General features: G+C 34.8%; 1 protein-coding gene and 1 pseudogene across 4 annotated transcripts in view; both read right to left on the bottom strand.

The window, feature by feature from the left end:
• Nucleotides 1–27,065, bottom strand: part of LOC145302399 (leucine-rich repeat-containing protein 9-like) — a 245,664-nt gene that overhangs the window by 164,737 nt on the left and 53,862 nt on the right. For all 4 annotated transcript variants that reach the window (XM_080144652.1, XM_080144653.1, XM_080144651.1 and 1 more), the window contains exons 11-14: nucleotides 20,509–20,640; nucleotides 17,238–17,423; nucleotides 14,488–14,611; nucleotides 9,694–9,814 (exon numbers count right to left, since the gene is read on the bottom strand). In XM_080144652.1, coding sequence (XP_080000778.1) covers nucleotides 9,694–9,814; nucleotides 14,488–14,611; nucleotides 17,238–17,423; nucleotides 20,509–20,640 — 563 coding nt within the window. The remainder of the gene's footprint in view (nucleotides 1–9,693; nucleotides 9,815–14,487; nucleotides 14,612–17,237; nucleotides 17,424–20,508; nucleotides 20,641–27,065) is intronic.
• On the bottom strand, nucleotides 8,331–8,448 carry LOC145241640 (5S ribosomal RNA; annotated as a pseudogene).

Below are 27,065 nucleotides of genomic sequence, written 5' to 3'. Positions count from 1 at the left end.
AACAATACATGCATTTCATCCCTGTTTAATAAGTTTTATATTTTATCTTAGTAGACATTATCTTTCAAATACATAATCCCACTGAGAGAGTAGCAAAGGTTTTTACTCTGATGCAATTCAGTCCTTTCGAGTAACCCGTGATCACCTTCTACTTTTATTCACAGGTTAACTTCTTCGCATGTTGCCGAATTATCATCTGGCTTTTTACATACTAATATTGACTGTATATTATGTTACACTTACAGATTTATTCAACAATCACTCTTTTATTCTTAATGGTTTAAGAGGTCACACCAAAACTAAAATGTTTTTGATGGGGGCATGAGACAAATGGACTCGCCAATCATTTTTATAACCAACAGCTGTGCTAAACAACCAATGTAAACGTTGCAAAATTATTATAAAAATTGTCGAATTTTGGATTCAATCAGTTCGCCCTTTGCTACGTCACGGACAGCATTTAATTCTTTGCCGCCACCTTGGTTACTGATCTGAACTACGCCGCCATCTTGGTTACTGATCTGAACTACGCCGCCATCTTTGTTCAACATAATATCTCAGAACTTAAGAGGTTAACTACGCCACGGACCGCATTTAATTCTTGGTCGCCATCTTGGTTACTGATCTGAACTACGCCGCCATCTTTGTTCAACACAATGTCTCAAAACCTAACAATCTTTCAAATACATAATCCCACTGAGAGAGTAGCAAAGGTTTTTACTCTGATGCAATTCAGTCCTTTCAAGTAACCCGTGATTACCTTCTACTTTTATTCACAGGTTAACTTCTTCGCATGTTGCCGAATTATTATCTGGCTTTTTACATACTAATATTGACTGTATATTATGTTACACTTACAAATTTATTCAACAATCACTCTTTTATTCTTAATGGTTTAAGAGGTCACACCAAAACTACCCGTTCACAATACATGTTAAAATTGAATACACTTACTCTTCAGATTATGAGATCACAAAAAATAAACACAGCAGCTAGCATTAACATGTCTGACTTTATATACAAATAACATGAAAACAAAGTAAGTTATTTTTATATATCTTGCTATTACTGGCTTCTTTTACTTTAATCCAAAAATTAGAAAAACTTACAAAAAATCATTGCTCATACACATAAAACAGACCTTTGATAAATTCTCATATTTACATTGTTACAGATTTCATTTGTACAATTCTCAGCAAAACTCAACTATTAAACAGTGATCAGTATGGTAACTCAGACGAATCAAAATAATAGCTACTAGATCTGTACCTCTATAAGGCTACCATTCGCCCATGTATGGAGTATTGCTGTCATATTTGGGCTGGTGCATCGGCTACTAGTCTCTTGCTTCTTGACAAGGTTCAAAAGAGAGTCGCAAATCTGATAGGCCCTGAACTGGCATCTAAGCTTCAGCCTCTGTCCCATCGACGAAACGTTGATCCCTCTGCCTGTTCTACAAGTATTTTAATGGTGAATGCTCTGACGAACTGCAAGCAATTGTGCCCCAACGACGTGAACACCCTCGACAGACCCGACAGGCTACAAAATCCCAATTCCACACTGTAGAGATCTCTAGATGTAAAAGATCTTTCTACTCCAGTAGTTTCTTCCCCAGAACCGCTAGACTTTGGAATTCCATTCCCGGTCCCTGCTTCCCCAACTGTATTGACGTGCAGAAGTTCAAGTGCAACGTGAACCAACATCTTGCTGCCCAAATCCCTACATAGTACCCCAGTAGTTGTTGCCCCTGTTAGTAGCCCCCTACACCAAAGTGGCAATGTGCCTTGTATGGGGTGAAAATGTAATAAAAAAAATAAAAAAAGATCTATCCGCTTTCTTAAAAACATACGCTGATTTTAGGTGCCTACAAACAACCACACCAAATCACCACTAACCAACCCATGAAGAGAGCCATTGATTAAAAGAATGATTTTAAAACCATGGCAACATTAACAAACAACACAACCAATGAATTCACCAACTGTTAATACATTTTCCATCCAAATTTATATATCTTTGTGAAGGTGGGAATGGGGGCGTATTTGCTGAAGCAGGACTGTAGCGTCAATGTGTAAACATAGACATACACATACTGTCTGTGCATACACTATCCTAAATAAAAACAAATAATTACATTTTGGACCAATCAGAAAACTTTCTGATTTTATTTGAAATGATTTTTCTGAGAACTGCCTAAACCCATTAAAAGCCAGATTTTCTTTCAATAAACCAGTGGAAGCCAGTTTATCCGAGTCTACGGATCAGTGTCACTGATCCTGCAACACCTTTCTTCACTCAAATGCAAAAAAAACATTAATGAATACACAGACACACACACAACTTATTAACCTATTATCTTCTGTTAAACCTTATTCATTGAAATATATCAAATCTTTCTGATTTAAATATTTTACTAATACAAAAACTAAAGAAAATTGACTTTTATAAACAACTTTCAATGAATTATAGTTTATTTAATTGAGCAAAGAAGTTTCAAATACAATTTTACTGACTCCGGAAACTCTATGAAATAAATCTCTTCAGACTTCTAATGGCTCAGCTAATGGCCTCCTTGTTTTTACAAGAACTCTAAAAATATTCACAAACATTCTATGTTTTCCTATTGCTGTAAACTTCCATTTTGAATATACATAAAATATCTCTTTTTTGAATATATGCCTTCTTAACTCATTATTTTGTTTTATTTAATGCATGACAAAGTCTCTTGTATTCTCACATTTAAATATGAAGCCTATAAATCTTTTTCACTGAATATATTTCTCTGAATCTGGCTCATCCCTCAAATATTTCCCTCCTTACAAACTCCCTAAAGTAAAATCTCCAAAAAAATCTTGTAAACACAACTCTAAAAACTAATGATTTCCTCACTATAGGACATTATAACATTGACCAATTCAGAAAAAAAAAAAACATGGAATACAATTTAATAATTTATGAGACTAAACTAGGATTTCTCTCGACTACCTGAATTAGTTTAAATGTTTTTTGATTTTTTTTAATGTGTCTTCCTTTTTTATTTGACATGTTAATTAAAACAATTTTTTAGGTATTTATGCAGAATAAAGACTGATATTTTTTAGATATGATTTTTATGAAATTAAATTTTAAGAGCATTTTGAGCTTGTTAAATTTTTAGGTAAAAGTACTGTATATATAGGATGTTAAGAATGTCTTTCTAAATAATAATGCCATTATTTCAACACAGTATTCTGCATAAGTACCTTTTGTTTGTCCAATATAATTTGGATTTAACTGTTCCTATTTACTTACCTCCCCTCAATTGGCAAATTTACACACAAAGTTAGTTCTTAATGTGGAAACATCCAATTCCCCAAAAAAGGGGCACTCTCCATTGGAACAAACATAAACATTACTTAAATCTAAAAGGAGTTTTCCTTCATTGACCGAGGACAGAATAGACTAAGTGTAGCATTAGAACAGATACTACATTTCTTAGCAAAAATGCCAAAGAAGAATCTATTGATAAAATAGTGCCCGATAATTTCAGATGGGGTATGTATTAAATATATTTCAAAAAGTAAATGTTCCTGATGCTTATCACATTTTTAAAGTACAAATACCACAATCTAAAATGATTTCTTCCTCATCGAAAGAGTATGAAAAAAAAAAAAAAAAAAAAAACATTGGTTTCAGCATTTTCTAATATTGGTTCATTAACATTTTATATTTCCTTTATGTGTGTGTGGGGGGGGGGTTGAAAAATTTGTGCACTATCATTTTCTTTTGTCCTCAGTAAAATTTCAATTATAAATAGGTTTATTACACATGCAGGTGGGGATCACTATTTCATATTAGTTTTTTTTTTTTTTTTTACATAGGCGTCACCACTTATCAAGGCCGATAGGTCACTCAAGGATAAGGGTTAAAGAGTGTAGAGTAGTCAAAAGGACAATATAGTAATCGATAGTAATGGAAGTTCGGTAAATTTGTTAACTTAAGTGGAACGGCTCATCAGAAACTTGTTCACGTTGGACTTGAAGACAACCATATTATAGACAGCTGGAAAGCAGGAAAACGGAAGACAATTCCACAGGCGTGCAGTTCTAAGAAAGAAGCTTTGATCATGGAATCTATGTTTAGGTTTAGGTACAGATAAAGAGTGGGGAAAATTATTGATAATGTTTTCAGCTAGTCTAGTGTTTCTTGTGAAAGTTTGGCGGGGGGGGGGACCATAGATTGAAGCTCAGTCGAACACTTTCCATGAAAATAACGATAAAGCAGAGACAAACTCGCAACATCTCTTCTGTGAGATAGAAGTTGCAGCGAAGAGAAAAGGACATCTCCCACCAGGCCACGAAGTCTATTTTGAACCCTATCAAGGCAGGACAAGTCTTTTCTAGCAGCTCCTGCCCATATGTAGCAACAGTATTCCATCCTTGGACATATCTGGCTCTTATATAGATAGAGAATTGCATCAGCAGTGAGATATCTACTGGATCGATAGAAGGATCCAACCATTTTTCCAGTGGCCTTGGCAACAGATTTGATGTACGTATTCCATTTAAGATCAGGAGTAAAGGTCAAGCCCAGAAGCCTGTCAAAACTTGAGGCCTCCCCAAGACGAGAGCCATTCATTTTAATTGATGCCAGATAGGGATCAGAATGTTGATGATGTAAAGATAGAAGCTTGGTTTTAGATGCATTAAAAGTAACCAGCCACTCCTTTCCCCATTGTACAACGTGATCAAGATCAGAGGAGAGAGAATCGGAGAGAACTTGGTCGTTTACTGTCTTAGATGTGCTACCATAGATGGTAGTGTCGTCAGCAAAAATGTCTACGAATGATGTAAGGATGTGATTTGGAAGATCATTAATGTAGATCAGGAAAAGAGTTGGGCCCAGGATGGACCCCTGAGGGCCTCCAGCATTTATACTGTGAGCTTCTGATTTTTGCCCATCAACTACTACTCTTATTAAGGTTTTTCAAAATTTATTTTATGCAGGGTAAGGGATTTATTTTCTAACTTACTGACCACCAGGTACATCACAACTTAACCATATAATCGCATTACATGTAACATGATGTAATTTTATATCAATTAATATTATTATCGTATCTTTTGTACAATTCAAAAGAAGCCTAAATAATCTGCTAATGATTTAAATACAAAAAAATTTAACGTACAAAAATAATCAAAATGCAAGAGTAAAATCATATTCACATTATTAACGCCTTAAAACAATATTCTCATGTTGTAGCCATTTTTAATGTGCAGACATACATGTGTTCAATAAATCTAACAAAAATCAACTAATGATCAAATTTTTATGAAAATTTCAATACATATTCACTTTTGCAGTTTTCAAAAAATTTATGGGGGAAATATTTTTGTATGTGATGCCTCAATTACTTCATTTTATAAAATCTGAATAAACTAAGAAATACTTATTTTATGGTTGCTGTGAATCTGTAAATAAAAAAAAATGCAAATAAATAGAAACATTCTAAAAATTAATTTTTAAAAGATTTAGATGGTGTACATTCTATTCTTCCAAAATGTTTGGTTATAAACATAAAACTTTGAGAATGGGTTTCTATTTTTTTGACTTATTAGCATTTACTTCCATTATTCATATTTTACATTTTTGCTACATCCGTAAATAAACAATGCCTATAAACATCTTTGTAAAGTATACACAAATGATGACATCATAAATTCCATGGTGAACTCTGGTGGCCCCTACTGATAACTTCATACAAAAGAAACAATTTCAATAATTTACGAGACTCAAATAAGAATTGGCTTTTTCACCAACACACGGAAATAAGGCTCATAAAGTTTACGCTTTATTGTTCACATGTGCATGTAATCATAAAGTAATTTTAAGCATATATTAATGAAAAAGAATACTTAATAATATTTTTTTAGTTAACATTTTTTTATGTTTTCCTGGGCAATGCCAAAAAACAAATCCTGATCAAATGAAATTAAAAAATATGTATATATTTTTTATACAGAGCCTTATCAAAATATGAGAAGCACAACACATGGGGCGGGGGTCAAGTCTTTTCTTCCATGGTATTGTGGGTAACTTTTATAAACTCCAAAGATGTTTTCTTCTCCCCCTTGAATCTTGGGTTGTTAAATATTTTATAACCTTCATAGGACGTTTTGGTTTTACAGTATATGTGTTGACTTCATTTATCTAAGTATATTTGGCTCTGAAGTCCATAATTTCTGGTGTTACATTTTGAACCCTGAAATGATATTCCATTTCTACACTTGAAGACTCGAACAACAAAAATCTGAACCTCTACCTTATCAAAGCATTATCGTCTCAAGATTCTTATCCATATCTGAAACAAACTTATTAATGGATATTATCTGCCAAGTATCTCGAACCTTTGCCTGAAAAATATGACATCCTTCACTTTTTACTGAATATGTATATGATTTTATTGAACATATTATATAATCTTATGCAATCACATTAGACTTTAAGGTTTTTATTATGTTTTTACCTTTTCTTATTGTTTATATTTTTTGTTTTCTTCTCTTTCCCCTTATTCACTATGACATATTATCTTTATACTTTTCCCCATTATCGTTATTTCCACTTTGACATATTCTTCCATTTTCTATACTCATTTCTCCTACCTCACCATGCATTACTTTCTTAGAACTACTGCCATTCTATTCATCCCCATCGACCCCCATCATATATCACGTGTGCCATGATGGGTTCAATATATGCTATACACCTACCTTGATTTTATAAAAGAAAGCTATATTCCTCCTATATCACAAAGATCACTTTAGTTCTCCCATTCCCTCCCCAAAACAGGTTCAATATTTTACCATTCTCCTCTCACTGCACATTGCTAGATGTTGCATCCCTAATATGTTATCTAGCATCTTCTCTTCTCTTCTGGTGAGAAGCATAAGGTTTCAAAATACCATGATAGAAAGAGTTTTAATCATCCTACATCCCTAATTGATGTATTATCCTTATTGAAGAAACGGATAAATCAATATGCATAAGTTTTCTTTTTTTATTGATACTCTATATAATTCTGAAAGTAATTTGTTGAGCTTTGCATCATCCTGATAAGTCTCCTCTGAAAGAATCTTTCTTAATCTTTTAACTCCTCCATATCACCGAAGTTAAGCAACGATAAGCCTGGCCAGTACCAGATGGGTAGCTATTTGGAACTTCCAGGTGCTGCATGTGCTCTCCACTTATCTCGGCATTGTTTCCATTCGTTCAGGACTTCTCCTTGCCACTGGACTCAAGCAGTGTTGATTCAGGAGAGCTGTGGTTAGGGAGTGCACAACCCTTGCCACACAATTACTCGCGCAGCTGTCCCTACAAGCGGTATGCTTTGTGTTTCGAGACTGAACGGAGGCTGTTGCCTTTATATATACATACACACACACACACACACACACACATATATATACACAGATATATATATAACAGGCACACACATACATACACACACCACACACACACATATATACACATGCACACACACATATATATGCACGTATATGTATAACTTTTAAGCTAGTTTACAACAAAGTAATTTTTCACTTGCTTGAAGTCAATTTATTCCAGAAACTAAAATTTTAAAAAAATACATGATTCTGATCTACCATTTTTGACGAAAATCTAAAACGAACACCTTTAATGAACAAGAAAAAATATTCATGAAATCACCTCTGCTTTGATAAAAATAAATTGTCACGTTTTTGTTTAAAAAATATTCTTCTAAAGTTTATTTTTACTATTAAAATCTTCAAAATACATCGCAATTAGAAAATCAAAGGGAAACATGGTCAATATATATTTTTAACTATCTTATTCTTAATTCAAATATTAGACGGTTTTAATGATTAAGGGGAGATAATTACATTCTTTATTCTTTAACGGTTCTTGTGAAATTATTTTTCAGTCGAAGGGAGATAAGTATCAATGTAGCAGTAAAAGAATAATTTCAACAGGTAGGTTATTTAAAACAATTCTAAAACTAAGAATAAAATAAAATATTTAAACTGTATTTTAGCTATATGTATTGAAAAATACGTTTATGCAACATATTTTATTATAATATTATTTGTACTTTTAATATTTTAAATAAACCATTTAATATTCGAATACATGAAAGAAATTGATGCTTCTGCTTAGTTTCAAGAGACAATGGACACCCCTATATGGGTAGGTATGCATGTAATTGTGAGGCAAGGGCTGTGCAATCCCCAACCACACTTCTCCTGAATTCTTTGAGGCCAGTGACAAGGAGAGGTCCAACACTGACTGGAAACAATACCTAGATAAGTGGATAACACATACAGCACCTGGAATTCCCAAATAGTCACCCATTATAGTACTAACCAGGCTCAACATAGCTTAACTTTGGTGATCTGACGGGAACCAGTGTGTCAACGTAATTATGCCATATATGAAGGAAATAACGTAATTATATAAATAGATAAACTAATATTATGCTTATATTGTATCTGTCAGTTATGTCTATAAATATAAGTATTTCAAAGTTACAGCTTTAATGCAAAAAAAACTAAAAAAAGGACACATATTAGTCAACACTAATTTACCTTGATCTTCGCACTCACAATGCCTTTCTAAACAACAAGAATGATGTTTTTATATATTTACACAACTTTGATTAAAGTTTGGATTGATTTTTTTAATTAAAAATCATAAAATAAAAACGAGTTATATTATTTATTCGTAACCAAGATTGATTTTTATGTAGAACGCATTTATATATTTTCAAAACTTCAATAAATAAATACCCTCGACAAATCCGACAAGCAACTAAATCCCACCTCTACACAGCGGAGATCCCTAGATGTAGAAGAGCTTTCTACTCCAGTAGTTTCTTCCCCAGAACCGCTAGACTTTGGAATTCCATTCTGGCTCCCTGCTTCCCCAACTGTACTGACATGCAGAAGTTCAAGTGTAACGTGAACCGACATCTTGCTGCCCAACTCCCTACATAGTACCCCAGTAGCTTATGTCCCTGATAGTAGCACCCTACAACAAAATGGCAATGTGCATTGTTTGAGGTGAAAATGTAATAAAAAGAATAAATTTTTTAAAAAACCCAAAGATCCATGAGGATTTGAACTCAACTAAGCAAATTCCATAGCCTACAACATCATCAATTAGGCCAACGATGCTCACCTTTCTTAAAATAAAATTAATAAATAAGTTATCTACATCTTAGTAAATGAAAAAAAAAAATGCCTTTAATTTTTCATTCTTGATGCTATTAACCTGTTCAGGATTTATTTTAATTGTGGTTATTTTACCTATTGTTTTCTTTTTTTTTTTGACTGATGTATTCTGTGGCCCTTTTCAAATCTCTTCCATTTTCTTTTTTTTACGCACGTTCACCCCTAACAAGGCCTATCGCCACTTGGTCGTAAGGGGCTACTATTTAGGATTATACCTAGGTAAAATTAACAAGATGTTGGTTTATGTTACATTTGAATTTCTGCATATCAGTACAATCAGGGAAGCAGGTAGTAGGAAGGGAATTCCAAAGTCTATCTGTCCAAGGGAAGAAACTATTAGAGTAGAAAGCTTTCCGGCATTTAGGGATTTCAACATGAAATATTGAACTGAACCTTTTATAAAACAACTTTATAGGACACTCTGAAACATGTAAGTGATATGATTTACCATATTTAAAAGCAAAGGATTCAGTGTTTTGATTTGTTGAGAGAAGTTCTTGTTTGATTCGCCAGCGATCAGCAAGAAAGAGACTGTTAGCCAATGGGATTGCAGTATTCATACCAAGTTTCTGTAAAGAAACAAAACAAAAAAATAAGATTGATTATTTGCATTTTTTTGGCTACTATTTTTAATTAAACACACTGTTTTTTTTATTTATCTTTTAGTATTTTTAGATGAGGACTGTTAAGTTGTATTATTTGGATTATTAAAACTACTATTCTCAACTTCATTACTATTTTCAGAATGTTTCGGCTGATGTAATTCTCAAACTTCTTCAGGTACATCACAAAAATTTTTCTATCAAATTCCAAAAACTATAAATTTTAGAATGTAGTTCTTTATTTAATTCATAGAGATAGATCGTTCCTTTTCCATCGTCCAAGACCTTGTAGAAACATTAATTATTATATTTAATCTTCATTATTACAGGGTAAAACAATAAAAGTGTTGCCCAAACGAAAACACTAGTTTTATTTTAAAAATTTTATTTAAAAAATCAATTCAGGTAACTTGATTATGTAGTAGAGCTGACATCTACTCAATGTAGCCACGTTCAACCTCAATCACCACCTTAATACAGGTCTGGAACTGAGAGCATGCCTTTTCCACAAGCACCGACAGGAGCTTAGCGAATACTCGCTGATCAGGCTTGCTTCGGTGATGTGGGAGGTCATGTTGGTGATGTTTTCAATGTATGACCAAATGAAATAGTCCAGTGAGTTCAGGTCAGGGGAGGAGGTGGGGTAGTGAGAGAAGGGTAGAAGGTCTTAGCACTCCTTCTGAAAGCCAAGCCTGGGTCTCTTTGGACTTGTGCATTAATTATCTCACTCCAATGTTTATTTCTTTCTTTATATTTTTCCTAAAGGATATCAAGATTTCTACTCTCTCATAATAACATGGAACACAGGCTTGAATGGTAAGAACAAATTATTTAATATGCATAAACAAAGTTTATCTCAATATAGTTTCCAACCATGTGTGTGAAATAAGAATAGTTCATGGTGTCAGAAGTATAGGATCCACTTGTTTTGTTGATAAACAAAATGGATTCTCACTTTATTTCACTTCTTCTACCAAATTTTTCCTCAGAAAATCTTTCTGAAGACTGGAAGGTATTCAAACAAGACCTTAAAATATATTTAACGACAACGTAAAAAAATTGAGAAAAGTAACATTGACATTTCTAGGGCACAAAATATCCAGTCGTGGGGTTGAACCTGATGACAAAAAATGCAAAGCCATCATGAACATGCTAGATCCAACAAATAAAACAGAACGTTTCTGAATTTTTGAGATGAGGAGTGGTTATTTGTATTATTTGGATTCATCGGACTACTGTTCTCATCTGGAGTGTGATTTTCACATCTCAGTCAATATAACCTGCGACCTTCTTAAGGTGTATCTTGTCGAATTCGGGAATGTTTCTGTTGAACTTGGGAATTTGGACGGAATTTTGAACGGAACCCTTTATTTACTTCACAGGGTTAGCGGGATCTTGTTCCGTCAGCCATGACTGGATAGAGAACCTAAGTAATTTGCAATGGTATTTTTCAGTCGCCCACACTAAGGATTGAATCTTCAACCTTCACGAGTATATCACTTTTTACAATTGGACCCATGGTGCAGTGGTTAGCGTACTTGAAAAAATCAAATTCCCGAGTTCGACAAGATACACCTGAAGAAGGTCAGAGGTTATATCGACCAAAAAGTTGTGAAAATCAAACTCAAGATGAGAACAGTAGTTCAATGAATCCAAATAATACAAATAAAACAAAACTCCAGCATCTTACCCATGATAAATTACTAAAATTTATTCCTAACTTATCAAATGAAACTGCACCTCTTCGCTGTTTGTTGGAAAAAGATAACATGTGGTCTTTTGGTAAACCACAAAATGAAACTGTTCAACGATTAAAAAATGTAGTTACGCAGAGTTCAACATTAAAATACTTTGACTCAGCACTTGCCATCAAAGTCTCTTCAAATGCATCAACATTTGGACTTGGGGCTTTGTTGGAACAAAAACAATAATATTTGGGCTTCAATGGCATTTGCCAACCGCTCTTTTACATCTGCTGAGAGAAACTATTTCCCCCTTAAATTGTCCATAGTATTTGCCTGTGAACATTTTCATGAATTTCTATATGGCTAACACGTTCTAATACACAATGATCACAAGCCTCTCAAAACCATTTCACAAAACCAATTGCTAAAACACCACCCAGAGTGCAATGCTTCTTATTTCGCTTACAGAAATATAACTTTGAAATTGAGTACACTCAGTGCAAACTCATGCATGTTGCTGACACACTCAGCCGTGTGGCATAGAAATACAATACTCCAGAAATCTCTGACAAAGAAATTAACCTTTTTGTTAACTCCATGTCTTTAATACGCATCAGTGACAAACGTTGACAACAGCTAATAACTGCGACAGCTAATGATGAAACTACAACAACTGGAACAGCAAATTATGATAGGACAGTCAGATAATCAGCACAACCTCAGCACTTGTCTTCATCCATCTTTTAATTACAGAAATAACCTGACATACCAGGAAGGACTACTATTAAAGGACCAACAAATTGTTGTCCCAACCAATATGCAAGCAGAAATACACAGGATTTTGCATCAGACATATCTGAGAATTGAAAAAAAACTAAATCCAATGCCAAACAGACTCTTTTTTGGACAAAAATGAACAAAGAAATAGAAGACATGATAAAAAAACTGATTTATATCAACAATTAAGCAATCAACAAAGTTTATAGCCAGAGATGTCACATGATATACCCAACTAATCATGGCAAAAAGTTTGCACAGACCTTTTCAGACTGCGGGGGGAAAGATTATCTCATGGTAGTGGATTACTACTCAATTTCTTTTAATTTAGCCATCTCACTGATACATCTGTGTCAACGGTGATAACTCATGCAAAACACATCTTCTCTAAGCATGGAATACCCAAACTAGTAATCTCTGATACTGGTCCCAAATTCAAGTATCATGAATATAAGAAATTTGCCACAAAATGGGATTTTTCCCATGTAACTAGCAGCCCAGAATACCCACAATCTAATGGTCTAGTGGAGAGAACTATTCAAACAGTGGAGAAAACATTGCTCAAATGTTTCCAGAGATGATCCATACCTTGCTCTACTAACTTTACACACAAAACCTGGCAAAAATAACTCTTCTTCACCAGCAGCTAAACTGGTGCACCGCCAACTAAGAACACTTTTTCTAAGTATGAGAAATTATAGTCAGGATCCTTGCAGATCATCCTCAATTAACAAACAGCACAACAGCAATCAGCATGAGCTGACACCACTAAAGATAGGGGATCATGTCCAGATACACATTGGGAAAACTTGATCAAGGATAGGCAAAGTGATTCAACATTGCTCCCAACCAAAGTCATATTTGATACAAATAGATAATGGCATAAGTATACGCCAAAACTGCTGAAATTTACTGCTGATACCTTGTTCAAAGATACCAGCAGCACAACCTTACCTGGGCAACCAGATCAGGAGTATCAGATCCAGCAACTCCAGAATTAGGAGCTTAATCAAGATGAGGATGATCAATATGCCAACCAAAATGGATGCAAGATTACACAAGCTAAGAAAACTTGTATTTCAACATCAAAAGACTTGGGAGGGAGAGATGTTATATATATATATATATATATATATGAAAAACATTTTACTTGAGACTTACGATTTAGGACTTTCGGTTTGCTCAAGATCTTCCGGTAAATGTTTTTCTCTCAATAAAATGCATTAATAATCTCACTCTGATGTTTACCCTTTACTTTATACCTTTTCGAAACGATATCAGGATTTCTATTCTCTCACAATAACATGGAACTCAAACTTGACTGGTAAGAACAAATCATTTAATCATTATAACACTTCCAAATGCATAAACAAAGTTTATGCAACAATACTACAAACTTGTTTAGCAACATATGTCATACTGAATATGAATCGATAGACAAATACTCATAATATTCAGTGATATGATCAACCGTTGATTAATTCATATAATATTCAAATTATGATCAGCAGAATGGAGAGAGGAGCCTATGTGGTTTCAGTTAAAGGATGTACATGCTTAAAGGGTTCAACTAACTGTTGTGTAACTATGCTAGAATTTCTACTATTTTATAAAAGTTATTTTGTGTGTGAGTTCCTTCCTCAGAGGTTCCGAAACGGCTGAGTCTATCGTTTGCAAATTTCACACAAAGGTAATTTATATTTATGGCAGTGTTTTTAGGTTTTATACAGAAATTCATTTGATAACTATCGAAAATTGAAAAAATCTGATCTAAGAAAAATTCTTTCTTCTTTTATAGATAAAAATGAAGTATTTTTACAGCGGAATATTTTACATTATACTGATGGAACTTTGGCTGGTGTAACTTAAAATATTCCCCTGTAAAAATTCTTCTTTTTATCTATAAGAGAAGAAAAACTATTTTTAAGAGCATCAAGCCCAAATATCAGCTGACATGATATTGTAAATTAATCCAGACGGAATTTAGTGAACGACATTATCATTATTATTTTTAAATTGTTTTTTTGCAAATTAGTCCACTTGGCAAATTATTCCTCGTAATATATAATATTCAATAGAGGATTGATTCTATAATAATACACATGCAATTTGCATAAATTAAAATTTCATATTAAAGCATATTGTACAACCGGGCAACGCCGGGCGTCCAGTTAGTACCTGATAAGAATTTGATGCTGGAAATCCATTCTCAATGATCATCTCCATGTCACTCATGGCAGGTGGCAGTTCCGGGTTATAAACCCAATACAAGTAATCCTGCTTCTTCTTCAAATCATTCACCCTGCAAAAAGATGAAAATTAAAGGACAAAAAATTAAGGAAGTCATTGTTATAGAAAATTCAAATAACAAAAACAACAAATTGTAGCAAACAGGATTGCAATGAACACAAGCAAAAGCGAATTCTCACTGCTCGAGATTTTGAATACACTTCCTTCCTGGTTTGTTCAATCAGAAACACATGACCGAATTTATATAAGATTAAACTGACAACACACTCTCTCTCTCTTTCTTTCTAAATCTTGGACTGACAACAACTCCATGTGGAACGGACCTATCACCCCCAACTTCTCAACAGAACTTACTTGGCCTTTGGGCCTGGGGTTCGACAAAGATGTCAACATAAACAAGCCAACATGGCTATCTCCACAAACAAAGTTCACATGCAGTGCACATACAAACTCTCTTTCTCATCTTATACTACTGTTTCTAATCTTTTGTGATGCACGTTTCTACTACTCATTTCTAGAAGACAAAGAATTTAGCATAGCAACCACACTTCAATATGGCACACACATGAACTCTTTCCTCTTTCAACAGACTTGTATAATCTTTAACCTACGTCTCCACACAGTAACACTTTCCAAAACTAACCTTTTCTCTATACAAGTCATACTAACAAAGATAATCAATAAAGCTGTTTTTAAATGTTAGCATGATACTTCTTGTCATCTTATTCTACAAAACATCAAATGTTCAATAAGGTAAGACAAATGTTACACATATGATTATTGTGATCATCTTGTGTTTTCCATTTCTTAGGACTTTCAAATGTTATTTAACATCATATTGGATTTCATCCTTGTGATGGTTATTAAAAAAAAATTGTAACAACAAAAATTTAATCGTGCAATTGTGTTCACTGTTATTGTTGTCAATTAATTTCAGTTCCTTCAACAGAAATAAAACTCACAATCTCTCAGTAGACTTCTCACTAGAACATTTTTAAATCAATAATTTTTATCAGTTGTGTGTTAATTGCACACATTTGCAAGTTGCCGATTCAACACTTGTGAATTTTAGATTAAACTAACAGAGGCTTGGTGTAATTATAGTTTTTTTTATATAATTACACCAAGCCTCATAGAAAAAGAAAACAAAAGCAACAACAATCTCTCCTGAAGATAATCGGATGCACCAATAGAAAGTGCTTGAGAAGAATATGTCCAAAAAACAAACTTTGGTCATCATACTGTATAAGTTACCTACTGAAATTAAAAAGACCGCCTGGCAAATTGAAAAATTATCCATCAAGATTGGAAAAAAGAATAACTCTATCGTGTTCAAACAGACGTGTCTGAATATATATATATATATATATATATATATATATATATATATATATATATATTTCCCCAAAACCTCTGGCCTTGATGGAGGGAAGACTAAAACTTGTTGCTGTGGTTTCAAATGATCTGAAATAACAGCAAGGGAAGTCTTGATTCCAAATATTTCTCAGATGTTATATCTCCCCTCTTTTAGAAATAGGATACGATTATGGATATCTCCAGTATCAAATTATCCTTATACACTGTGAAATTTACTTTATTTATGAAAACCAAAGAGAGGAGATATAACATATGAGAAATATTTGGAATCAAGTCTCCCCTTACTATTATTTCAGATCATTTGAAACCATAGCAGAAAGACCAGAGATTTTGGGGAAATATCAGATATTTTGTAATTCATATGCAAAACTAGGAAAACAAATGACTATGAATGAACCATTTTATGGCTGTAAAAAAATGCCAAAAATAGGCTCTGGATGATGGAAGGGCAATTTTCACATAACAAATGACACAATTTAGGTCATTATCTTTCCAATGAGCCTTCATTTGTTAAATTCTGATCAATAGTCGCTGAGATCTGGAACTTATAAAATTGCCAAAAAATATATATATATGTATATGCTTTATTTTTTATTACTGTTTTATCTGTTTGGTTACATATGTTTCGGATGTTGGACCGTGTTTACGATCTAACAGCCTCTTCAGACTTTACTCGTAGCCAAATTGAATATTGAAATGCTCATATCTTTGGTTCTATGGGACGAAACTACATGAAAATTTGCAGGCATTTTGCAGATTATAATAATATTCTATGGTTAAAATTTTATGACAATTGGTAAAAGAGAACCTATATTTTCAAACTAATAAAATATGCCCAAATTTACCTACATTTGTATATATAGTGTCCTGGCAGACTAGCTCCAGTTTTGCTGCTTTGGAATAAATTTTGCTTTGGGTTGTTTCTTTTTGCTTTTTTGTCTCCTCTGTGTCCCTGCCAGGCTACTAATATATATATATAAATTTAGTTCTTACTTGATTGTATTCTAAAGATTTTTTTCAAATGACTATTAAACATTTTGGAATATTGAGTGAACTGTAGTATATTCCTTCTGTAATAATTCAGTCAGGCAACTGAACTACAGGCCTCTCATCTTGATTTATTATCAAACAAGAAATGTCATCATGTTGACTGATTGCTTATTCACTACAAACTGTCTAATTCTCTATGAAACATGTGATTTATCGCTACCAATCAAAACATAACGAGAATGTGTCATGCATTTCCTCCTGAAAGCAGATAGTAACATTACAAGATTAACAAAATAAGCGAATCTGCTCACTTGTTTACAAAACTGAAGTCATCATATGAGTTAGGGATCAAGGACATCATTTGATTCTCAAATCGTGCTATAGTTGCTGCGTTTACTATTTTATAGATGTTCTGCACTTCGGCTCCTATGACGTTCAGCGTCCAGTAATCATTTGGACAAAACTTGGATAAGACCACATTGCAGCAAGAATCATAACTGTGAAAGAAAAATAAACATTATTTTTAATTTTATGTATTCTTTTACAATAGTTTCATATCTATCAGTATATTTACCTATTGTGACCTTGAAAGGCGAATAATAAATAAGACAAGATGGTGGTATACTTAAAAGAATGTACATCACAGAAGAGTAAAATGGTATGTTACAGAAATACAGGGTGGAATGATAAAATTGTTTCCCTAGAAAAGACGACATGATTCCATTTCCGTTTGATGAAAACTGGTTTTCTTTCTTTTTTTTTTTTGCAGACAATCTACTAGTTGGTCAGTTATGTACAAATCCCAAGAGCAATAGAAGCCTTCTATCATATCTGGAAGTGGCACAATGTTCAACGAGCGAGATCGGAGATGTACCGCTGTAAAACTCATGTTCTCTACCGATCCAAGTTATGACAAAAGGACCATTGCCAGCACCCTCAAAATGTATCGCTGGATTGCTACAAATAACAGAGACGTGCCCAGGGTGATGAAAACAAAGTTTCTGGCCATGGTTATAGTCTTTGGTGTAGTTTCAAGTGAGGGCCACATCATGCCACCTCACATCTTCGAAGTTGACTTGAAATTCAACAGCAAAGTGTACCTGGATGCTGAAAAGTGTAGCGATTCTCTAGTGTAATCAGGTGGTTGCTGACAAACCCTGGGTATGGAAGTAGGACTCGGCACCGACCCACAAGTCCAAAGAGACCCAGGCTTGGATTCAGAAGGAGTGCTACGACTTTAAACCCTTTTCTCACTTGCACCTTCACCTTCCGCAATCTGAAGCCGCTGGACTACTTCGTTTGGTCATATGTCGAGAACATCACTAACATAACTTTTCAGAACACCAAAGCCAGCCTGATCACCACCATCCACCGAGTGTTCGCTGAGATCTCTCTGGCACTTGTGGAAAAGGTATGCTCCCAATTCTGGACCTGTATTGACGCAGTGATTGAGGTTGAAGGCAGCTATATTGAATAGATGTCAGTTCTACTAGATAATTAAGTTATCTGAATTGATTTTTTCAATAAAAGTTTAAACTGTAATATTGCTTTCTTTAGGGTGACCACTTTTATCATTCCACCCTTTACTGCTCATACTTGACCATAAGTTCCGCTATACATAATGTCTAGAAGAGTCTATATAGTTATGAAATAGGGTAGATGACCATCATGCAATAACACTCCTCTTTTTAGCCTTGTTATATATTGACTCAAGACTTTTTCCTTTCAAAGTTTATTACAATTAAGTCTGTAATCTTATGTTTCTGTCTTTATAGGTTTTTTTTTTGTTTATAGCCGGTTGAAAAAATAAATAAATGTGTGTGTGGGGGGGGGGGGCGTGTTCATACATAGAATCCAGACAGGCAAGCTGGACGTTGTCCTTCACCCCATCCCATACCTAGCACCATAATAAATTTATGATTCCAATGGGAAGCATCAGGTTTTGGTCAGAAGTTTCCACTTATCTTATCTGTACACATCTGTTCATCAATCTCCATGTGTATGTGTATGTATGTCTATAAACATTTGTGTGTGTATTCTGTGGTAATGTATGGGTATACATGCATGTATGTTTACATATGCCAGTGAGTACGTGGGGTGCGTGGGTGTCCAATTCAACATTTTATGAAAGACTTGGTTTTGGATAAAGGCCACACAAGTTTCAGACCATTCCAAGTCAAGAATATTGGGATGGTTGTATTCAGATAGATCTTTACCTCATTGGCTATACCCGTTCTCCTCCTGCTGCTAGCTCTGCTTGCCCTACACTCATGTTTCCATCATCCACACTGAAGAAGACCAGAGGATTGGTCAAAAATTATGTGCTCTTGAAAGAAACATTTTCGTTTTTTTTTGAAAGACTTTTTGTATTTCTACACGTCAACACATAGGAAATAAATAAAGAAAAGATATAAACATTTATATATTTTTTGTATTGACTTTTTATTCATATATATATACAGCTATTCCACTCTTATTCTCGGTCTTAAAAACAACAAAGCATAAAATAGCAGTTTTAATCTTCTATATATATAAATGGCAAAATGTGTGTGATCATTTTATGTATGTCTCGCAAAGGCTTTTTTTGACGCGATTCCCTGGTAGTAATAATATCTAGGATTTGGGAACGCGTGTCGGGTCTAGATTTATTTACATCGACTTTCATAAAAATCGCGCTATTTCGCTGTGTCGTCTGTTTGTCCTGCTTTTTAGTATAAATAAAGTGAAACTAAATTCAAACGGTGTGTTCTCGGCTTTCGCACCAGAACGCCCAGAAAGCAATCAGCTTTTGATCAATGCGATGGAAACCTTATATCAGACAATTGCTTTCATATGGACACCCACATTTTTTATGGGGACCAACATGTTGGGAAACTAAACCAAAACAAACTTGACTGCGGGATTGATGTTTGACCTAATTCACTTTTTAGTTAATTCATAACATTTTTTCGCCTCAAGTATTCGAGTTTGAACCTCCCCTCCCTCAAACTTTTTTTGGTTTTTCAAACATCCGGGCACCACTGGACCGTTCGTCTTTTTTTCTTTTTTTTTTTTTTAGAAGTTTTAACATTGTTTTTATAACATTGAGTAAATTTTTAGATTAGGTCCACCTTCACAATTTTCTTGTAAATGACGACTCTTATAGGTTTTCGACTATGCTGAATACGGAAATCGCATTGAAATTTTGCAAGAAATAAGTAGTTATCGAGATATAAAAAGTTGTATTATACATTGTATTCTTTGGCGGCCGTCTGTATTACACGCGTGCGCGCGCCATAAACAAATCTATGCGCGTAATAAAGATGGCCGCCAAAGAATCCAATGTATAATACAACTTTTTATATCTCGATAACTACTTCTATTCAGCATAGTCAAAAACCTTTAAAAGTTGTCATTTAAAAGAAAATTGTGGAGGTGGACCTAATCTAAAAAAATACCTAATATTTAAACAGGGTTATTTCTTCGCTTTGTAATCAATTTACCCCCCCCCCACACACACACACACACCTCTAAAAACCCGGGCAATGCCAGGTACCCCCGCTAGTATATAATAAAATAAGGTTTCAAAAGTTTTGTACTTACCAAGGATCATCTACCGAACATTGTTGTACTCTGATATTACCACATGTTCCCATTTCCAACTGAAGATAATCCACAAGACGTCGGTGTCTCTTATCAACATAATCAACGGCTAAACAATATTCCTTTTCAATACTGTAAAGAAAAAATTTTTTAACAAAGAAATGAATGGATTAAAAACCAGTTCTCTGATATCTGATGATTGATTGTATGGCTTAACACAATTCTACTATCAAAATAATGAAGTCAATGACTTAATAGAAATCTAATTCTTCTTCTTCAACTATCAGGTCATCAATGATCATGGCTCCCCAGCCGTCTTTGCATTCAGTTTTTCAGATGTAGTCATGTTTCCAGTGATCTCGTTAAGACTGTCAGTGAATTTTGTTTGTTGTTTTTTCTCTACTCTTTTTTCCTGGCGATTTTTCCTAACATCATGCTTTTTCTAAGCTATCCGCCCACATTAAATGGCCAAAGAACTTTAACTGTTTAGCGTGAACAATATTGAGTAGTAATCTGCCTTACACATGATTTCTTCATTTGTTTTTCTTTCTGTCCATGGGATTCGTAGAATTCTCCTTAAAAATCATACCTCCACTGCTCCAAAACGACTTTCAGCCACCTTTGTTACTGTCCAACATTTGCAACTATAAAGGAGAATTGAGCATATGTATGTCTTAAAGATTGGTGAAACAAACATACAATTATTATAAAGATCCCACAATGAAAAACTTTTATAATCAATTGATAGAGTTTTTATAAGGAAGTCACCACTTATCAAGGCCCGGAGGCCACTTGTTGCAATATTTTGGATGTATAATGGAGCATGATCCTATACAGTCGGACGATTCTATTTATAAACGATGCTGCTAGGAACTGACGAATCGAATTAATTCACATTCTGCTACCAACCAATCAGAAACCAGAATTGCTGCATAAATATTAAACCTTTTGTGTATCAATTTCACATATTTTTTTTCTGTCTCGACATGGTAAGAATATTTTGCTCTGTGGAACTGTCTACTGCAAACAAGTCACCTCTCAGGACTTGTGTGTAACAACGAACCATCGGAAACTGTTCTGTCTACTGCAAACCAGTCACCTCTCAAGACTTGTTTAGAACAACGAACCATCTGCGTCTTTATTTCGATGGATCCGAATCAAAATTCGAATTGTGGCAAGTTAAATTTCTAGGATATCTACAAATTCAAAAGCTACACAAAGTACTTCAAACACAACCTGAAAACAGAAACGACCCCGACTTCATTGAAAAGAATGCAACTGCCTTTGCGGAATTAACACAGTGTTTAGATGACCAAAGTCTATCACTGGTAATGAAAGAAGCCCTGGACGATGGCTGCAAAGCATTGAACATATTGAGACAGCACTATTTATCGAAAGGAAAACCCAAAAATTTTTTCTTTATGCACTGAACTGACCTCTCTAAAACGAATGGAAGCCGAAACTATTACTGATTATATTATAAGAGCCGAAACGACTGCAAATTCTTTAAAAATGTCTGGTGAAGTTATAAGTGACAGTCTGTTAATTTCCATGGTCCTTAAAGGATTACCAAGTGATTTCAAGCCATTTACCACCGTGATAACCCAGAAAGAAAAACCCATGACTTTTAGCCAATTCAAGGTAGCACTCAGAAGTTACGAAGAAACTGAAAAAATGATCACAGAAAAAAACGAATCTACAAATATTATGAAATTTAAAAATATACACATAAAAACACCAAAATTGAATTATACCCATGCCAGGAATAAAAACCGCAACTTTGCCAAAAACAATTTTTCTCCTAAGAAAAGTACAAAAATTATTTGCTATAATTGTGGACGACCTAATCACAAGAGTTTCCAATGTAGATACAGGACTCAAAATGGCGACTCCATTAAAAATGTAGAGAGCTCTGTTAGCTAACATACATTTTTATTTTCGTGTATGTTTAATGCTTCAACAAACAATAATAATTTTCTTGTCAATTGTGGGGCCACGACACGTGATTACAAAGGAATCTGATTTTATCAATTTTGACCCCAACTTTAAGCCACAAAATCATTTTGTAGAACAAGCTGACGGGAGTCGAGTAAATGATATCGTTTTGAAAAGAGGCAATGCGAAAATCTTGCTAAAGAACAATAAAGGTGAACTATGTTTCTGTATTCTAGAAAACGCTCTTCTAATGAAAATGGGCCTATTATTTCATGGAAATCTAAAAAGCAACAGATTGTATCTCTCTCTACGTGTGAAGCAGAATTTATCGCGATAATACACACGACCCAGGAAGCACTCTACCTTAAAAATATCCTAAAGACTATTTTAGAGCCAGAATTAACTAAAAGCCCCGTAGTAATTAATTGTGATAATCAAGCCAGTATAGTCTTAGCACAGAACACGATAATCAACCAAAGATCTAAGCATATACATATAAAATACTATTTCATAAAAAAACGAGGTGAAAAAGGAATCCATTATTTTGAATTACATATCATCAGAACAAAATATCGCTGATGTATTCACGAAACCCGCAACAAGAATAAAGTTACAGCATTTTTTTCTCAAAACTTGTTGGGGGATTCGACTGAATAATTTTTTTTTTATTCACGGCCCTGTATGTATATAGATTTCTAATATATCAAAAAAAAGTTTCTAATATATCAAAAAAAAAAAAAATAGTCCTGGACAAGATGTTAAACTGTATCGATTTTATTTGTATTAACACTTTAACCTACTAATGCGTAACTAATATTTTTGCTGAAAAAAAAAAGAAAAGTCACTAAAAAAACTCTTTTTAATTTTCCTTTTTGACAAAATACTTTTTGCATGCTTATTTAAAGGCACGCAGAAATTACAATTGACTTTTATTTTTTTTTGTGCACATTACTTTTCTTTCTTATTTTTCAAAAATGTCCTATCTTTTCCGAGCATTGGTTTCATTAACAAAAAAAAAAAAAAAAAAAACTCTTTAAACGGGCACATATTGCATGTCTGTTTATTTTTATGTATATTTATTTATATGTATGCAATTTTCTTTTCTTTTCTTTTTTTTTTACAAAACTGCATAATCAAATTTAAGAAATGGCTTCTTTTTTCACATACCAACCCCTTTTTAAGGTTAAAATATCTTCCATTTCTTTTATTTCTCTTCTCTGTACACATATATCTGTTTTGACATTTGAACACAATTAAAAATGGCGTCTTTTTATATGCTAAAATTCTAAGATCCAAATGATTTCTAATAAAAATATATATTTATTTTTGAGCAGAACGAACACAAGGGACTTCCCCATTATAAAAAATAGGGAGGATGTTGCAATATTTTGGATGTATAATGGGGTATGATCCCACACAGTCGGACGATTCTATTTATAAACGATGCTGCTAGGAACTGACGAATCGAATTAATTCACGTTCTGCTACCAACCAATCAGAAACCAGAATTGCTGCATAAATATTAAACCTTTTCTGTACCAATCTCGACACGGTAAGAATATTTTGCTCTGTGGAACTGTCTACTGCAAACAAGTCACCTCTCAGGACTTGTGTGTAACAACGAACCATCGGAAACTGTTCTGTCTACTGCAAACCAGTCACCTCTCAAGACTTGTTTAGAACAACGAACCATCGGAAACTGTTCTGTCTACTGCAAACCAGTCACCTCTCAAGACTTGTTTAGAACAACGAACCATCGGAAACTGTTCTGTCTACTGCAAACCAGTCACCTCTCAAGACTTGTTTAGAACAACGAACCATCGGAAACTGTTCTGTCTACTGCAAACCAGTCACCTCTCAAGACTTGTTTAGAACAACGAACCATCGGAAACTGTTCTGTCTACTGCAAACCAGTCACCTCTCAAGACTTGTTTAGAACAACGAACCATCGGAAACTGTTCTGTCTACTGCAAACCAGTCACCTCTCAAGACTTGTTTAGAACAACGAACCATCGGAAACTGTTCTGTCTACTGCAAACCAGTCACCTCTCAAGACTTGTTTAGAACAACGAACCATCGGAAACTGTTCTGTCTACTGCAAACCAGTCACCTCTCAAGACTTGTTTAGAACAACGAACCATCGGAAACTGTTCTGTCTACTGCAAACCAGTCACCTCTCAAGACTTGTTTAGAACAACGAACCATCGGAAACTGTTCTGTCTACTGCAAACCAGTCACCTCTCAAGACTTGTTTAGAACAACGAACCATCGGAAACTGTTCTGTCTACTGCAAACCAGTCACCTCTCAAGACTTGTTTAGAACAACGAACCATCGGAAACTGTTCTGTCTACTGCAAACCAGTCACCTCTCAAGACTTGTTTAGAACAACGAACCATCGGAAACTGTTCTGTCTACTGCAAACCAGTCACCTCTCAAGACTTGTTTAGAACAACGAACCATCGGAAACTGTTCTGTCTACTGCAAACCAGTCACCTCTCAAGACTTGTTTAGAACAACGAACCATCGGAAACTGTTCTGTCTACTGCAAACCAGTCACCTCTCAAGACTTGTTTAGAACAACGAACCATCGGAAACTGTTCTGTCTACTGCAAACCAGTCACCTCTCAAGACTTGTTTAGAACAACGAACCATCGGAAACTGTTCTGTCTACTGCAAACCAGTCACCTCTCAAGACTTGTTTAGAACAACGAACCATCGGAAACTGTTCTGTCTACTGCAAACCAGTCACCTCTCAAGACTTGTTTAGAACAACGAACCATCGGAAACTGTTCTGTCTACTGCAAACCAGTCACCTCTCAAGACTTGTTTAGAACAACGAACCATCGGAAACTGTTCTGTCTACTGCAAACAAGTCACCTCTCAGGACTTGTGTGTAACAACGAACCATCGGAAACTGTTCTGTCTACTGCAAACCAGTCACCTCTCAAGACTTGTTTAGAACAACGAACCATCGGAAACTGTTCTGTCTACTGCAAACCAGTCACCTCTCAAGACTTGTTTAGAACAACGAACCATCGGAAACTGTTCTGTCTACTGCAAACCAGTCACCTCTCAAGACTTGTTTAGAACAACGAACCATCGGAAACTGTTCTGTCTACTGCAAACCAGTCACCTCTCAAGACTTGTTTAGAACAACGAACCATCGGAAACTGTTCTGTCTACTGCAAACCAGTCACCTCTCAAGACTTGTTTAGAACAACGAACCATCGGAAACTGTTCTGTCTACTGCAAACCAGTCACCTCTCAAGACTTGTTTAGAACAACGAACCATCGGAAACTGTTCTGTCTACTGCAAACCAGTCACCTCTCAAGACTTGTTTAGAACAACGAACCATCGGAAACTGTTCTGTCTACTGCAAACCAGTCACCTCTCAAGACTTGTTTAGAACAACGAACCATCGGAAACTGTTCTGTCTACTGCAAACCAGTCACCTCTCAAGACTTGTTTAGAACAACGAACCATCGGAAACTGTTCTGTCTACTGCAAACCAGTCACCTCTCAAGACTTGTTTAGAACAACGAACCATCGGAAACTGTTCTGTCTACTGCAAACCAGTCACCTCTCAAGACTTGTTTAGAACAACGAACCATCGGAAACTGTTCTGTCTACTGCAAACCAGTCACCTCTCAAGACTTGTTTAGAACAACGAACCATCGGAAACTGTTCTGAAACTAAACATGGCTTACACTTCTAGACCACTTAAGGATAAGGGTTAATAAGCCTATGGTAGTCATCTAGATAACAACATAGTAATCGTTAGTAGTGGGAATTTGGTATAATTTGTTTATTTAAGGGGACAACTCAACAAGAACTTGTTTACATTGGACTTGAAGATGACAATATTGTAGTCAGCTAGAAAGCAGGTCAGTGGAATAGTTCCACAAGCAGACAGTTCTAGGAAAGAAGCTTTGTTCATGGAATTTGTGTTAAGATTAAAGCACAGATAGAGAGTGGGGGAAATTGTGTATAGTGGTTGTAGTTAGACAAGTATTTTTGTGAAAGTTTGGCAAAGGGGAGATAGACTGGAGCTCAGACGAGCATTTGCCATGAAAATAACAATAGAGCAGAGACAGGCTAGCAACGTCTCTTCTGTGGGAAAAAGGTTGCAGAGAAGAGAAAAGGGCATAATCTACCAAGTTTTAAAGTCAGTTTTGAACTCTGTCAGGGCAGGATAAGATGCTCCAAACAGCTCCTCCCCAGATGTGACAACAGTACTTCATTCTAGGATGTACTTGGCTCTTATACAGGTAGAAGATTGCATCAGCAGTAGGATGTCTGCTAGAACGGTAGAATGATCCAACCATTACTTTGGTAACCTTGGCAACGAATTTGATATATATATTTGATTTCAGATCAAGAGTGAAGGTTAGACCCAGAAGCTTATAACAATATAGTGCTTCCCCAAGACGAGAGCCATTCATTTCAATTGGGGCCAGATGAAGTCAGAGTATTGATGATGGAAAAAGAGAAGCTTGGTTTTAGATACATTAAAATTAACCAGCCACCTTTTTCACCACTGTACCACATGCTCAAGATCAGAAGAAAGAATCAGAGAGATCTTGGCCATTTCCAGCCTTTGAAGTGTTGCCATAGATGGTA

This window comes from Euprymna scolopes, chromosome 2, assembly GCF_053919585.1.
Source record: "Euprymna scolopes isolate OS-2025 chromosome 2, ASM5391958v1, whole genome shotgun sequence".
NCBI classification, from domain to species: Eukaryota; Metazoa; Mollusca; class Cephalopoda; order Sepiida; family Sepiolidae; genus Euprymna; species Euprymna scolopes.
Note: the sequence above shows the minus strand (reverse complement) of the source record. Positions and strands in the feature narration are given on the sequence as shown.